We start from the raw sequence: 17480 nt of genomic DNA on the forward strand, positions 1-17480 counted from the left end.
TCGACCCGACATTATGAAAATGACCGACGCTACACAGATCAACGATTTTCGACGCATTTGCGATCGTTTATCGTCGCACAAAGGATTTACACGTTGCGATGTCGTTACCGGCGCCGGATGTGAGTCACTAACAACGTGACCCTGACGATATTTCGGATGCGATGTCGCAACGTGTAAAATACCCCTCAAGGTACAGGATAATGACACTGGGGGTACAGGATAATGACGCTGGGGGTACAGGATAATGATGCTGACACTCAGGTTACAGGATAATGACACTGACACTGGGGGTAAAGAATAATAATGCCGATACTCGGGGTACAGGATAATGACGCTGACACTGGGGGTACAGGATAATGACACTGACACTGTGGGTACAGAATAATAATGCCGATACTCGGGGTACAGGATAATGACACTGACACTGGGGGTACAGGATAATGACACTGACACTGGGGGTACAGGATAATGACACTGACACTGGGGGTACAGGATAATGACACTGACACTGGGGGTACAGGATAATGACACTGACACTGGGGGTACAGGATAATGACACTGACACTGGGGGAACAGGATAATGACACTGACACTGGGGGTACAGGATAATGACGCTGACACTGGGGGTACAGGATAATGACGCTGACACTGGGGGTACAGGATAATGACACTGACACTGGGGGTACAGGATAATGACACTGACACTGGGGGTACAGGATAATGACACTGACACTGGGGGTACAGGATAATGACACTGACACTGGGGGTACAGGATAATGACACTGACACTGGGGGTACAGGATAATGACACTGACACTGGGGGTACAGGATAATGACACTGACACTGGGGGTACAGGATAACGACGCTGACACTGGGGGTACAGGATAACGACGCTGACACTGGGGGTACAGGATAATGACACTGACACTGGGGGTACAGGATAATGACACTGACACTGGGGGTACAGGATAATGACACTGACACTGGGGGTACAGGATAATGACACTGACACTGGGGGTACAGGATAATGACACTGACACTGGGGGTACAGGATAATGACACTGACACTGGGGGTACAGGATAATGACACTGACACTGGGGGTACAGGATAATGACACTGACACTGGGGGTACAGGATAATGACACTGACACTGGGGGTACAGGATAATGACACTGACACTGGGGGTACAGGATAATGACGCTGACACTGGGGGTACAGGATAATGACGCTGACACTCGGGGTACAGGATAATGACGCTGACACTGGGGGTACAGGATAATGACACTGACACTGGGGGTACAGGATAATGACACTGACACTGGGGGTACAGGATAATGACGCTGACAATGGGGGTACAGGATAATGACACTGACACTCGGGGTACAGGATAATGACGCTGACACTGGGGGTACAGGATAATGACACTGGGGGTACAGGATAATGATACCGACACTCGGGGTACAGGATAATGATACCGACACTCGGGGTACAGGATAATGATACCAACACTCGGGTCACAGCATATTGACACTGACATCTAAAGATTAAAAATAATACCTTGCTGATAGAAAATATCCACACGATAATTCACACAAGGACAATATAAGGAATGTGACTGTATTGCCTCCTGGTATAACATAAGATGTATGGAGTGCGTTATGTACTGTGATGACGTGTGGCTAGTAGGGGCCACAATCAGGTTAACTGTAGTGGCTGCAGGGGTTGCTATCGTGCCTGTGCCCTATATGTACAGTATCTGATACTACCGTATTTGTGTCATGATCTCTGTATACAGTCGAGATACAATATCTGTATAATGTCTCCACCTGGTGGAGAAGTGCAGCATAGCACATATCAGTATATTTCCTCTTTCATGTCTTCATGACTTTGCTGTCCTTTGCTCTCGCACGTATGTGGAATGTAATGACTTTCTCGCTGACACTTGCTGGATAATCATTGGCCTCGAGGACAGTTTTTCTTGATTAGTCCTGAAATGTTTATTTTTTTGCCCGAGCTGGCTTTTTAGAAGCTCTGACTTCTTGGACTCCCAATCTTCATCTATCTCATCCATGGGGTTAACCTCCAGGGCTGCCACCAGACGAAAATCTCTGCATTCTACTTCAGCCCTGTGAAATGCAATATCATTCATTAAAATACTTCTAAAAGACAAAATATTGCATGAGTTTTCAGATTTATCATATTCCCTCCCAGGCATTGGCCGTAGGTGCAACACAACAGACAATCTAAAAAACTGCAATACTCTACTACCACCAACAGGGGGGGGTGTCCGGATGTTCACACTACATTACCCACTACTGATATCAGGGAGATACTAATCCCCTGAAGACACAGCCAGTTTTCATTTTTTTCCATTTTTTTTCTCACCTTGCTGTTCAAGGGCTGCGATGGAGACATAACTAGTAAACACCATGTTGGAAAAGTTTTAAATGCCAATGACATAATATTCAAAGGGAATCTGTTACCATATTTGATCTATCTAACCTATTACTATGGGAATATTGGTTACCGAGTGCTGAAAATAGTCATCACTGTCTGTCTCATATCAGATGCCTTGTTGTAGATAAATCATCTTTTATAACTTTACTAGCTGTTGTACCTGGCGTTGCCCGGGATAGTCTCTGTCTCTTGCCCCGGTCTGTCTCTTGCCCCGATCTGTCTCTTACCCCGATCTGTCTCTTGCCCCGATCTGTCTCTTACCCCGATCTGTCTCTTGCCCCGGTCTGTCTCTTTCCCAGGTCTGTCTCTTACCCCGATCTGTCTCTTGCCCCGATCTGTCTCTTGCCCAGGTCTGTCTCTTGCCCAGGTCTGTCTCTTGCCCAGGTCTGTCTCTTGCCCCGGTCTGTCTCTTTCACCGTCTGTCTCTGTCTGTCTCTTTCCCCTTCTGTCTGTCTGTCTGTCTCTATCTCTCTGTTTATTTCCCTGTCTGTATTTGTCTGTCTCTTTCACTGTCTGTATCTCCCTGTCTCTTTCACCTTCTGTCTGTCTGTGTTTGTCTCTCTCTCTCTGTCTCTCTCTATCCGTCTCTCCACCGACATCATATTACCTCACACATAACCTTCTTATACTAACAATGTCTTTTGTTGCTATAGCAACCACTCACAGCTGCTATTAAAACCAGTAGTTCCAGGCTCCATTTACTTTAATGGAGGCATGTTTTTTAGAGAGTAACTGTAAAGCGCGGGGTTAAATTTTCCTGTTAAAACATAGTCTACGATATTTCCAGAGTCACATGAGGAGTCTGTGCAAAATTTCATGATTGTAAATGCGACGGTGGAGATTCCTTTAGCGGGGACACACACACACACACACACACACACACACACACACACACACACACACTGACACACATACACTCAGCTTTATAGATTAGATATTGATGAGCTCTTCCAGGCTATGGGGAGGTTGCTGTGTCAAGTCACTGACACAGAACAGGGGAAATTAAATTTGACTTCTTGCAAACACATTTTTTGCAGCTCCCTGAACTCTGCTTCATTGCAACAATATTGCAACACTGTCGGCCTGCAAGTTGGAGGCTAAATCTGAGAGGAACCTGCAGAAGTGTCATTTATAACCACACACAGCTCTGCAGAGAGAGCAGAGAGTGGCCATCACACTGATAATCCCCCTTTTATTTAAAATAGTCTCTGGAGGCGGAGTTATCTTCCAGACTGCATCCGCCCCATAGCCTGGAAGACCTCATTTAGATAAAAGATGATTTATCCACAACAAGGCATCTGATATGAGATATATAGGTAGGTCTTTTTTCAGCATTTTATAACCTGTATGCCCACATTAATAGGTTAGATAGGTCAAATGTGGTGACAGATTCTCTTTTAATACTCTTATGCATGTCACTGGGTTTTAAAAATTTTCCAACATGGTGTTTACTAGTTATGTCTCCATCGCAACCCTTGAACGGCAAGGTGGAAAAAAATGGAAAAAATGAAAAGTGGCTGCATCTTCAGGGGATTAATATTTCCCTGATATAGATAGGGGTGACAGTGGTGACAGATTCCCTTCAAGAGGTTATACTGTTGTGGATGGAGCCAACTCTGATTATAGCAGGTGTATTCAGATGCCTACTATGTATCACAGATGGCACCCACGTGATAAGAGGCTCCAAAATCTGCTCCAAACAAAAAAAGTGCACCATAAATGTATGGTAGATGTCTCCAAAGGGTTGATAGCAGCACCCACGGTTCTCTGTACAAAAGTTTAAAAAACATTCACCTAACTAATGCCTTAACATTAGTCATAGCATCCCTCAGGCCCCAATATGAATTCAGAATCTGGACCCCAAAAAGAATTCCAGTGCAGCCTGTGAAACCATCATCCAATGCCTTAAGGGGGTGTTACACGCAGCGATATCGCTGGTGAAAGCACCCGCCCCCGTCATTTGTGCATCACGGGCAAATCGCTGCCTGTGGCGCACAAAATTGTTTGGAGCCGTCACAAGGACTTACCTGCCTAGCGAAGTCGCTGTTGCCGGCGAACCGTATCCTTTCTAAGGGGGTGGTTCGTGCGGTGTCACTAAGTGGCCGCCCAATGGAAGCGGAGGAGCGGAGATGAGCAGGACGTAACATCCCGCCCACCTCCTTCCTTCCTCATTGCCGGCGGCCGCAAGTAAGCTGCAGTTCGTCGTTCCCGGTGTGTCACACGTAGCGATGTGTGCTGCCTCGGGAACGGCGAACAACCTGCGTGCTCAACAATCAACGATTTTTTAAAAAGGAACGACGTGTCAACGATGGACGATAAGGTGAGTATTTTCCATCATTAACGGTCGTTCCTTGCTGTCATACGCAACGACGTCGCTAACGATGCCGGATGTGCGTCACAGAATCCGTGACCCCGGCGATATATTGTTAGATACGTCGCTGCGTGTGACGGGGCCTTTACACAAGGACGCCCCCTAAGCCCAGGTCTGACCCAATCTGGATATCACTGTCTGCCCCACCATATGGGCAGCAGGACAGATGGATGTGCTGCCCCCAGGACTATTGCCAATTCTTCCAGGAGTCCAGGAGGTATCACCTTTAGATATGAGTGGACCAGTGGAAGTTCGGTTTGGTGGGTCTAGCCAGACTTTAGATAAAGTTCAGTTTGAGACTGGACCTGAACCCCAGTGGTAGGCACTAATTGGGTCTCCACCCCCATGCAGCCATAAACGGATCACTTTCAGGGGTGTTTTTTTATTTTTTTTTGGGTGCACACTACATCTGATCATGTTGTTGTTACCCCCAGTGTGAGCCGATCTGCAAGCGTCTTGCACTGGGCTGAGCACCGAGAGTACCCGAGCACAGCGATGCTCGCACGAGTGGTCTGCATATGGAAAGCACCCGAACCCCGAGTCCAAACTCTGTTGATTTTGTAGAGTTTGTGTTAGGTACAAACACCAAACACAAACCTCGGGTTTGCTCATCTCTAGTCACCTTTTAACATGAGTTTCCAAGACATGCGGTGAAGGTGAAGGTGGTCAGTTATTGATTGACAATAATAAATGAGGGATTGTCTAAATTCCACATGTTCTATGTAGATTCTCTGCAAATTCAAAGCAGAATTGTAACCTTACGTGTCCAGAAACTTTACGCAGTCTTTGTGGCCGTAAATCTCCGCAATTCTTCTGGGTGAGTCTCCATGAATATCGGTGGCATCGATAGGTGCGTGTAAGGAGTGAAGGGTGCGGAGGACGCTTAGCTTTCCTGACTCTGCAGCAAAATGTGCAGGTGTCCATCCAATGTCCGTCCTCAGACAGGGCCGGGCCCCATAATCCACTAACAGCTTCACTGTGTCCGACTGCCCTGCTGGGAGCAGAGAAGCGTGTTCAACGAGATATTGGTGATGTGTGATTCTTGGATAAAACCTTTAAGAAATTACTTTATAGAGAAAGTAGAAATAGTGCACACATGTCAATGAATACAATACATATATCCTCAAATACCATGGGTAAATCATTAGTCTATAATATAATGACAACCAGAGTGTCCTATAATAGTATTGTGACATCCTGGGCAAGCCAGGGGTCACAGGTCATGACACCACCACACCCTACACCCCGGATAGGTACACCAAAGCTACACAGAAATCCTTGTTGCCTTCCTCCAGGGGCTGATGTCCACACCAGGGGGTGGGCCAGGTGGTTGGCTCCGCCCACCGAGGAGTTCACAGCCCTGGAGGCGGGAAAACCAGGCGAGTTAAGCTAAGGAAGTGAAGGAGTGAGGAGTTGAGTAGAGTGTGAGATGAGTTTAGGAAGTGAAGTGAAGTGGTAAACGAGCCAGAGAGAGGAGTAAAAGTGGAAGAGAAAGTGACAGTTGAGGAAGCCTGAAGTTGGTCCGGGTGTGTGCCCCGGACTGAGACAGCAAGGTCAGCAGACGGCGGTGACCGTCTACAGGAGAGGCTACTCGGAGGTTGCCGAAAGGACCGTGGACGGGTGGTGGCCCGGCGGTACCGGAGCGGTATACGAAGAGAAGCCAGCACCATTGGCAGGGGCCTTACGGATCCCGGCAAGGCTAGGATTCGCCGTGAATTTGCCAAATCCGTCAGTGAAGGGGACCTCCTGGGTCTCCCAACAGCTAAGTCCCGATTGAAGGCAACAGTCCAACCGTTGGAGAGAGACACCGCCACCGCCAAGGCATCAGTTTCTCAGGGCCAGCGCCTACGGGCAAAAGAGGGGCTCCTCCGGCCCATATCCAAGCCGGGGAGCGGGTTACCGGTGGGAACCCATCGCTACCAACATAGACTTAGGTGCAGGAAAAGGGACCGTCACCGTCAACTACTGGGGAAAAGCAACAGCAGCCGTCCGTGGGAACCGTCTTTCCAGCCATGTGTTTTACCGAGAACTGTGTCCCCGTCTCAGGCTGAGTGAGTACCACAGTGCCGTGAGGCACAGCGCTGCCCCCGCGTCCCTGCACCCCACCAAGCCCTGCACCGGCCCGCCATCCCTCATCCTCCAACTCATCACTGGGCCCCGGGACGACCACCCCCTACCCACGGAGGGGAGAACCAACAACTTTGCTGCTCCCTGTCACCGCTCCTGGGATCCCCATACAGAGCAGCGGTGGTGTCCATACAATCACCACAACCGTGGCTGGCGTCACGGACAATAAACAATCCCAAAAACCAATCCCCTTTCACTCACGATCGAGGAGCGCCGCTCGAGTCCCCGGGATCCGGCCCATCGCTCGAGCCACCGAGCAGCAGCAGGCCGCAGCAGCAGCGACAGCCGGACCCGAGCAGTGGGAGAGCGCAGCGTCCTCTCCTCCGCCCGCGACAGTAGCAGCTTCTACAGCAATGCCAACCATAGTGCCCCCATAACACCATCAGCTTCTACAGCAATGCCAGCCATAGTGCCCCCATAACACCATCAGCTTCTACAGCAATGCCAGCCATAGTGCCCCCATAACACCATCAGCTTCTACAGCAATGCCAGCCATAGTGTCCCCATAACACCATCAGCTTCTACAGCAATGCCAGCCATAGTGTCCCCATAACACCATCAGCTTCTACAGCAATGCCAGCCATAGTGCCCCCATAACACCATCAGCTTCTACAGCAATGCCAGCCATAGTGCCCCCATAACACCATCAGCTTCTACAGCAATGCCAGCCATAGTGCCCCCAAAACACCATCAGCTTCTACAGCAATGCCAGCCATAGTGCCCCCATAACAGTGCCAGCTTCCACAACAGTGCCAGCCTTAGTACACGAACTAAAGTATCAGCTCCTACAACAGTGACAGTCATAGTGCAGCCATAACAATATCAGCTTCTACAACAGTGCAAGCCATAGTGTCCCAATAACAGTATCAGCTTCTACAGCAGTGCCAGCCATATTGTCAGTGATACTGGTATGGGTGTACTATCGCTGACACTGCTGTAGAGGCTGATATTGGTATGGGTGGACTAAGATTGGCACTGTTGTAGAAGCTCATACTGTTATGAGTGCATCAGCTTCTACAACAGTGCCAATCCTAGTACACCCATACTAATATCAGCCTCTACAACAGTGCCAACTATAGTGCACCCATAACAGTATCAGCTTCTACAACAGTGCCAAGCCTAGTCCACCCATACCAATATAAGCCTCGATAACAGTGCCAACCATAGTGCACCCATAACAGTATCAGCTTCTACAACAGTGCCAAGCCTAGTCCACCCATACCAATATAAGTCTCGACAACAGTGCCAACCATAGTGCACCCATAACAGTATCAGCTTCTACAACAGTGACAGCTATAATGCACCCATAAAAGTATCAGCTTCTACAACAGTGCCAGCCATATTGTCTTCATAACAGTATCAGCTTCTACAATAGTGCCAGCCATAGTGCACTCATACCAGTATCAGCCTATACAGCAGTGCCAGCCATAGTGTCCCCATAACAGTATCAACTTATACAACAGTGCCAGCTATTGTGCACCCATAACAGTATAATCATATTATTGTCAAACAGAGTTCATTTATATGTATTATACTATCTTCAAAACAGAGTCACCCAAACTGCCCCAGTAGAAACGTCAAAATCAGGATAGAGGAAAGGGTTAACCCACGCTACGGAGAAGATTCCGGAGGTCAATTCTTCGTGATTTTTATTTTTCAACGCGTTTCATAGTCCAACTGACTTCTTGTTCAGGAATCAAAAACCATTGATGTACATCAAGAACTGATACACAGAGCACGCTTATATTCAGGACGCTGAACTTTGAAAAAAGGCGCACAGGCAACAGACAGTCACCTGGTGCGTCTCCAAAAACATAAATACAAAAAATAGTGTAGGAACCAGTGAGAAAATTTAGCAGTGTTAAACAAGGAAGATAAACCTGCAATTCAAGGAAAAATGTAGAAAAATAATAATAGAAAAAAATAGAAAAAAAAAATTCATGGTAAAAAGGGAGGGGGAGATGGTAGTGAACCAGTGTCAGCGTGCTATGATTGCAAATGATTGAGTGCTGAGTTAGTGTTGTGAGCTAATAGGTGACCGATGAAGTGTAAGTTCCTGGGAGGTAAAAGAAGAAAAGAAAGTGTGTTTATGTGATAGTAGGAAAAAGGAGAAATAAGGAAAAACCAACTAAGGTGGTCCAGTGTAAAAAAACACACACATCTGCAGCCAAGCATGAGTGTGTATAAGTATATAAGTTTGGGTCCCAGAGACTGCAAATTAACGGAAGTTCGTCCTTTTGTTTCCAAAGGATTAATAAAAAAAAATGGATATCGGATTGGAAAAGGAAAAAAAGGAAAAAAAGTGTGTAACTTATAAATTTATATATTACATGTATTAAACAGTAAGAATCTGTAATAAAGAAATTCCTGTGAAGAGCGAAGATTAAATGTGTTAAATATATCTAAAGTATTAATAAAAAGTTATTCTACCCAAGGTGTTTATTAAAAAAAACTATATTTAAATAAAGGCTGGACACATGTAAAATAATAATAATAATAATAATAATAATAATAATAATAATAATAATAATAATATTAATAATAATAATAATAGGGAGAAGTAAAGAAACATAAACTACTGCTAAGAGGGAACCGGAGAGACGGCACAGAGTTATCGGCTGCCAGGTCATGAAAGTGTAAGACATACTGCGCATGTCGGCCAAGGGTAACCTGAGGACAGAGGAATAGTCTCCATGCCATGACAGCCCCGCGCGAAGGGGAAAAGGTTGGGCGAGTCCTGTCTGTTCCCTTAAGCCTCTTTCATACATCAGTGATTCTGGTACATTGTGACAGTTTTTATATGTACCAGAATCATGGACATATGCAGACCCATTATAATCAATGGGTCTGCACACACATCAGTGATTTTTCACTGACCATGTCTCCGTGCAGCGTACACGCGTGTCAGTGTGCTCCCCCGCATGGAGACATGTCCATTCCTTTCTGGCATCACTGATATCACACGTACCAGAAAAACACGGATATTGAAAATAAAAAGCATTTTTAACTCACCTTCTCCAGCCTCTGCTGGCTGCTGCTTCAGAGCCAGCTAGCTACTGTCGTGGATATTCATGTATGCAGGCACAGCCGACCCGGAAGTAGCTGCAGCAGGGTCAGAGGCGGCCGGATGCTGCATTGCGGTATTCTTCAGCACCACAGACAGCAGGAGCGGGGACAGGTGAGATTATTTCCATGTGCAATCACGTATCACGGAGAAGAGATCACAGATTGCACATGGACAACCCACGTGTGCCGTGAATCATGGCACACGGAGAGACATATGCGTTTTTAACACGTCAGTGAAAAAAATCTGTTTTTCACTGACATATGAAACAGGCCTTAGGATAGAAATAAGGAAAGAAGGGAAAAGTGGAATATGTGACGTGAAATGAACTGCTAACATATCTATATATATAATTGCCTTATTCTGTCTGTCTCTCTGTCTGTCTGTCTTGCTGCAAAATTCTGTCCTTACCGCGACAAGCGTCTCATTGGCCGCTCGCCCAGGCTCCACCCCCCACACGGATTGGCCTCTCGCCCCGGCCTCCTGGACGCATTGGCAACTCGGCCACGCCCCGCCCCCCTCACGCACTGCACGCTCGCTCTGGCCCCGCCCCTCGCAGACGCAGTGGCGGAACATACACACATAAGAACAGACACACACACACATCAGATCACACTCACTCTCACACACACACCTCACACACACACCTCACACACACACATCAGATCGCATCCACACACTCACAACATCCCGTGATATCTCTTGCTTCTCGGCGGCGATACTGTGCGTGCAGTGACCTTCCAGGACCTGCCGGAGGATCACATGGCCGGAAGCATGTGGTATCTCCGGATGTTGTGATTGTGTGAGCGCGTATGTGCGATATCGTCAGTGTGTGTGTGTGAGTGTATGCGATCGGATCTGTGAGTGTCGGCAGAGGAGCACTGTGTGCAACACAGCTGCTGGGACCGCCCACCAGTGGGCACAGGGAGAAGTGGGGTGTGTGTGTGAGTGTATGCGATCAGATGTGAGCGTGTATACTGTCTGATGTGTGATTGTGGAGCACGATGGGGAGTGCGCAGCATGGGGGATGGAGCACGATGGGGAGTGCGCAGCATGGGAGATGGAGCACGATGGGGAGTGCGCAGCATGCAGGATGGAGCACGTTTGGGAGTGCACAGCATGGGGGATGGAGCACGATGGGGGGGTGGCGCAGCATGGGGGATGGAGCACGATGGGGAGTGCGCAACATGGGGGTGGAGCACGTTTGGGAGTGCGCAGCATGGGGGATGGAGCACGATGGGGAATGCGCAGCATGGGGGATGGAGAACGATGGGGAGTGCGCAGCATGGGGGATGGAGCACGATGGGGGGTGCGCAGCATGGGGGATGGAGCACGATGGGGGGTGCGCAGCATGGGGGATGGCGCATGATGGGGGGTGCGCAGCATGGGGGATGGAGCACGATGGGGGGTGCACACCTCCCCCCAAAACACACACATCGCCACACACGCACTGCACAACACACCACACACACACTGGGAACCACAAACACTGCCCTACACAGACACCCACACACACAAACAACGCCGCACACACAACACCCAACACACAAACACCGCGGCACACACAAATATACGCACATACCGCACAACACACACATTGCACAAAACATACCTCCCCCCAAAACACACACACACACCCCACACCCACACAAACAGTGCAACACACACACGCTACAGACACACAGCGCTCTACAAACAACGCAACACACGCAACACACAAACACCGCTCTCACCCCCCGCCACACCCAGAACATTTACAGCGCCCTACACAAACACTTGGTAACCACACACAACAACATCTATATATATATTATATATATATATATATATATATATATATATATATATATATAACAAAAATCATACATTAACTACACAATACGTAAATTCTAGAATACCCGATGCGTAGAATCGGGCCACCTTCTAGTATTTTATATATATATTAATATTAAGAATCGTGTGGATGAGAAACAAGTGTTAAAAGCCGGGTCGTGAAAGAGAAGAAATTAGTATACATGTAAGCTAAGAATAAGGGAAAAAAAAGAAGGTAAAAGTCCAAAAACAACTATTCTGGAAGTTGTTATTGTTTTCAGAATAGTTGTTTTTTGACTTTTTCCTTCTTTTTTTCCCTTATTCTTAGCTAACATGTATACTAATTTCTTCTCTTTCACGACCCGGCTTTTAACACTTGTTTCTCTTCCACACAATTCTTTAACACATTTTTAACTAGTTCTTTAAACTAATTTATTTACTACGGGGGGATCTTCTCTCCCAAGGGAATAGATTGAATTCACTCACTATTTTACTCCCTGCATGGGTCTGTCAGCACATTGTGATTTTTCCTCTGTCCTCAGATTACCCTTGGCCAAAATGCGTGGTACTTCTTTTCTTGCACTCTCATGACCTGGCGGTCGCTAACTCTCGGCGGTCTCTCCTCTTCCCTCGTAGCACTTGTTCATATCACTTCACCTCTCCCTATTATTATCTGACATGATCTTAGTTTCTCTCCTTTTGTATATAAATTTTATTTAATTTATTTTTTTATATAAATTTAATTTTTAATATGAAACACCTTTAATTGATAAACACTTTACTAAACACTTCAAATACATTTAATATATAATTTAACTGTTTCTAAATACATTTAATAATTTAATATATGTTAGCAGTTCATTTCACATGTTACACATTCCACTTTCCCCTTCTTTCCTTATTTCTATCCCTTAAGTGCGTTTTACACGCAGCGATATCGCTAGCGATGTCGCTACCAAAAGCATCCACCCCCGTCGTTTGTACGTCACGGGCAAATCGCTGCCCATGGCAAACAATATCGCCGGTACGTGTCATACGTACTTACCTTCCTAGCGACGATGCTGTGGGCGGTGAACAACCTCTTTTTTAAGGCGGAGGTTCGTGCACCATCACAGCGACGTCACACAGAGGTCCCCAAACGAAGTGGGGGGCGGAGACCAGCCGCACTAACGACACGCTCACCTCGTTGCCGGCAGGACGCAGGTACGTTGTTGTTCGTCGTTCCCGGGGTGTCACATGTAGGGATGTGTGCTGCCGCAGGAACGACAAACAACCTGCGTCCAGCACCATCAACGATATTTGGGAAATGAATGATGTGTCAATGATCAACGATAAGGTGAGTATTTTTGATTGTTAGCGATCGCTCATAGTTGTCCCACACAACGACGTCACTAACGAGGCCGGATGTGTGTCACGAATTCTGTGACCCCAACGATATCTCGTTAGCGATGTCGTTGCGTGTGAAGCGGCCTGAGGCTATGTGTGCACGTTGCGTATTTGCATGCAGTTACGCTGCGATCTGCACCGCAGCATAACTGCATGCGTCCTGCGTCCCCAGCATAATCTATGAAGATTATGCAGGAGATGTGCGCACGTGGCGTATTAGAGCGCAGCGCTTCGGCTGCTGCCCGAAGCGCGCGTTCTAAGAAGTGACATGTCACTTATTCCGCGCGCTCTGCATGCAGTCCCCGCTCTGTCTATGGGAGGGGCTGCACTCAGAGCGCATGGAATCGGCTTTTTTTTTTTTTTCATTACAGACTCTTTCTGCAGCAATTTGAAGCGCACGTGTGCTGTTCAAATCGCTGCAGAAATTTCTGCAGGGACAGAACGCTACGTGTGCACATAGCCTTAAGGCTGCTTTCACCTTTCGTTTTTACCTACGTTCTCTGGTCCCGTCGGAGCTTCCATCCGAACCCCCCGTGCAAAACAAGTTTTGGCCGCATGCGCCGAAGGGGCCATCGACTATGATGGTACAGATGGAGTCACTGTGTGCTCTGTCTTGCACCATTTTCGGGCGTATACACTTTCTGCAGGCGAACACCCAGACGTAGAAGACTACATTTGGGTGTCCACCTGCATGAAGCGTATACGCTCGAAAATGGTGCAAGACAGAGCACATGCTGACTCCGTCTGCTCCATTATAGTCAATGGCCCCGTCGGCGCATGCGTCCGAAACCCGTTTTGCGGGGTGTTCAGATGGAAACTCCGATGGGACCACTGAACATAGGTAAAAATGAAATGTGAAAGTGGCTTACGGGAGTAGACAGAACTCACCCAACCTTTTTTCCCTCGCGCGGGCCTATCATGGCATGGAGACTATTCCTCTGTCCTCAGGTTACCCTTGGCCGGAAAGCGCAGTATGTCTTGCACTTTCGTGACCTGGCGGCTGCTAACTCTGTGCCATCTCTCCGATTCCCTCTCAGCACTAGTTTATGTTGTTTTACTTCTCCCTAGTATTATTTTACATGAGTCCAGCCCTTTTTTTAAATATAGTTTTTTTTTTTTAATAAAGAAACACCTTGGATAGAATAACTTTTTATTAATGCACTTGAATATATTTAACACATTTAATCTTCGCTCTTCACAGGAATTTCTTTATTATAGATTCTTACTGTTAATACATGTAATATATAGATTTATAAGTTACACGCTCCACCCCTTTTTACTTTTTTTTTTTTCCTTTTCCAATCCGATATTCATTTTTTTTTATTATTCCTTGGGAAACAAAAGGAGAAACTTCCGTTAATTTGCAGTCTCTGGGACCCGAACTTACCGTATTTTTCATTTTATAAAGACGCACCGGATTATAAGACGCACCCCAAATTTAGAGATAAAAAAAGGTAAAAAAGATAAAAACAGGGTCCGTCTTATACTCCGGTGTGGTCTTACCGGAGGGGGGCAGCAGTGGTGGTGAAGCGGGTCACAGGAGGCAGTGGTTGTGCTAGCAGCTGCGGCAGGTCAGTGGCGGCAGCAGCTACGGTGGGCCCATGGCGGCAGCAGCGGCAGTGGTCAGTGGCGACGGCGGCAGCGGTCAGTAGTGGAGCAGGCCGTTGCGGTGAGTGTCCTAGTGTCCGAGGTCCCAGTTCAAATGATGGCGTCTGGAGCGGTGCATGCACAGATGGAGCTCTCATCCAAGGAATCCATCTGCGCATGCATTGACTCCCGGCGCCACCATTTGAACTGGTACACTCACCGCACAGCCACTGTAGTCTGCACAGCCACCTTCCCGCACGCACGCATAGAGTGGCAGCCAGCAGGTCTCCTGCACATAGAGGCAGCCATGCTCCAGGACAGAGAAGGAACCGCCACCCACAGGCACCCGGCCGCCTGAACGCACCCGGTCGCCGCACAGAAAGCCCCCCCCCGGTAAGCTATATTTGGATTTTAAGACGCACCCCTCATTTTCCTCCCAAATTTTTGGAAGGAAAAGTGCGTCTTATAATTTGAAAAATTTTGTATATACTTGTACACACTCATGCTTGGCTGCAGAAGTGTGTGGTTTTTTTTACACTGAACCACCTTAGTTGTTTTTTCCTTATTTTTCCTTTTCCCTACTATCACATAAACACACTTTCTTTTCTCCTTCTACCTCCCAGGAACTTACACTTCATCAGTCACCTCTTAGCTCACAACACTAACTCACTAATCATTTGCAATCATAGCACACTGACACTGGTTCGCTACCATCTCCCTCCCCCCTCGCTTTTTACCATTCATTAATTTTCTTCTATTATTTTTCTACATTTTTCCTTGAATTGCAGGTTTATCTTCCTTGTTTAACACTGTTACATTTTTTCACTGGTCCCTACACTATTTTGTGCATTTATATGTTTTTGGAGACCCACCAGGTGACTGTCTGTTGCCTGCGCGCTTTTTTCAGATTTCAGCATCCTGCATATAAGGATGCTCTGTTTATCACTTCTTGATGTGCATCAGTGGTTTTTGATTCCTGATGAAGGAGTCAGATTCTGAAACGCGTTGAAAAATAAAAATCATGAAAAATTAACCTCCGGAATCTTCTCCTGTTTCATCTCCACGGCAGCGTGGGTTAACCCTTTCCTCTATCCTGATTTTACCATTATAACTACTGGGTCTGCGGTAGCCTACGTGGTGATTTACTTTTTTTTTTTTTTTTTTAAATCAAATACTTTTTTATTAAAACAGAATACATACAACAGTATAACAAATCGGCATCCAAATTAAGTTTATCATATCTATTACCCCTTTCCCTCCCCCTCCCGCCCCCTTCCCCGGCAGCAACCCTCCTCCCCGATACTACATCCCATTAAGTACACACTTAGAATACCCTCCAACTGCAGCATAGCAACCATCCCGTTCATCCCGCTGTGCAGGAGGAACTACTAGTAACACAAATAAAACAAAACACACACATCAGAGGTCTTTGACGGCCATCCCGGTCCCAAATCAGTTTACTGGTCCATCACTCGTCCTATTCACATTGCAGCCAAGGAGACCATAGCTTCTCAAACATTTTAACATTCCCCCTTCTTTCATACACTCCCTGTTCCAGCTGAAGAATACATTTCACCCTTTTAATGTACAATGTACCTGGCAATTAGCTTTCTTGCCGTATACAGCAGCCTAGCAATGGCAATTTTCATAGTATTTTCCACCCCAAGCTCCTCAACATATCCCAATAGGCATATCAATGGTGTTTCAACCAAAACAACTACCCCTTATCTTGTATAAAAGTATAAATTTTATTCAAAACACATAATTAACAAAGTGCAGGTTAAAAGACAATCTATTAGTGCATAATATATAGTCAGGGGAGGGTCCTTGGGCACCTTCCCTGTCCTCTCCCTTCCTATCAGTGGGGGTCGGCACCCTTATGTAATACGCCGTGGTGCCCCCACTCAAACGTTGACTGATCCTAGATGGCCCTTTACTATATTCTGTTTCGTGCCGCTAGCCTTAATGAGGGGCCTTACAAAAAAGTATAGTGATTCACACTCATACCACTCATTATACGAATATATTGGTATCAGTTAGACTGATAATATGCCGACTGATACCAATATATTCGTATAATGAGTGGTATGAGTGTGAATCACTATACTTTTTTGTAAGGCCCCTCATTAAGGCTAGCGGCACGAAACAGAATATAGTAAAGGGCCATCTAGGATCAGTCAACGTTTGAGTGGGGGCACCACGGCGTATTACATAAGGGTGCCGACCCCCACTGATAGGAAGGGAGAGGACAGGGAAGGTGCCCAAGGACCCTCCCCTGACTATACATTATGCACTAATAGATTGTCTTTTAACCTGCACTTTGTTAATTATGTGTTTTGAATAAAATTTATACTTTTATACAAGATAAGGGGTAGTTCTTTTGGTTGAAATAGTATATTCTACCCCTACCGGAAGGGAAAAAAATCTTCCTGAGGGTTGTTAGCATATCAATGGTGCCCTGGGAAGGACACACCCATATGTTCTTCCTATCTTGTGGATAACCTTAGTCCAAAAGGAGACCAGTCTCGGACAAGACCACTTCATATGAAAAATACCTGCGTCAGATCCCCGACACCTTGGACACTCCGAATTCCTTTTCAACCCCATTTTAAACATCAGTAAGGGAGACCTATATACCCAGTGAATCACGTATAGGTGAGATAGTCTGGCCGGT

At 46.7% G+C, this 17480-nt stretch overlaps 1 protein-coding gene across 2 annotated transcripts in view; it reads right to left on the minus strand.

Moving 5' to 3' along the window:
• Positions 1-1381: 1381 nt before the first annotated feature.
• The window catches only part of ANKRD66 (ankyrin repeat domain 66), a 47868-nt gene continuing 31769 nt past the window's right edge, over positions 1382-17480 (minus strand). Inside the window, exons 3-4 of one of the 2 annotated variants that reach the window (XM_075338811.1) lie at positions 5593-5821; positions 1382-2128 (exon numbers count right to left, since the gene is read on the minus strand). In XM_075338811.1, coding sequence (XP_075194926.1) covers positions 1882-2128; positions 5593-5821 — 476 coding nt within the window. In that variant the 3' untranslated portion in view covers positions 1382-1881. Of the gene's footprint in view, positions 2129-5592; positions 5825-17480 lie in introns of both variants that reach the window. The other variant, XM_075338810.1, reaches the window with a different exon arrangement.

This window comes from Anomaloglossus baeobatrachus, chromosome 3 (assembly GCF_048569485.1).
Source record: "Anomaloglossus baeobatrachus isolate aAnoBae1 chromosome 3, aAnoBae1.hap1, whole genome shotgun sequence".
NCBI lineage: Eukaryota > Metazoa > Chordata > Amphibia > Anura > Aromobatidae > Anomaloglossus > Anomaloglossus baeobatrachus.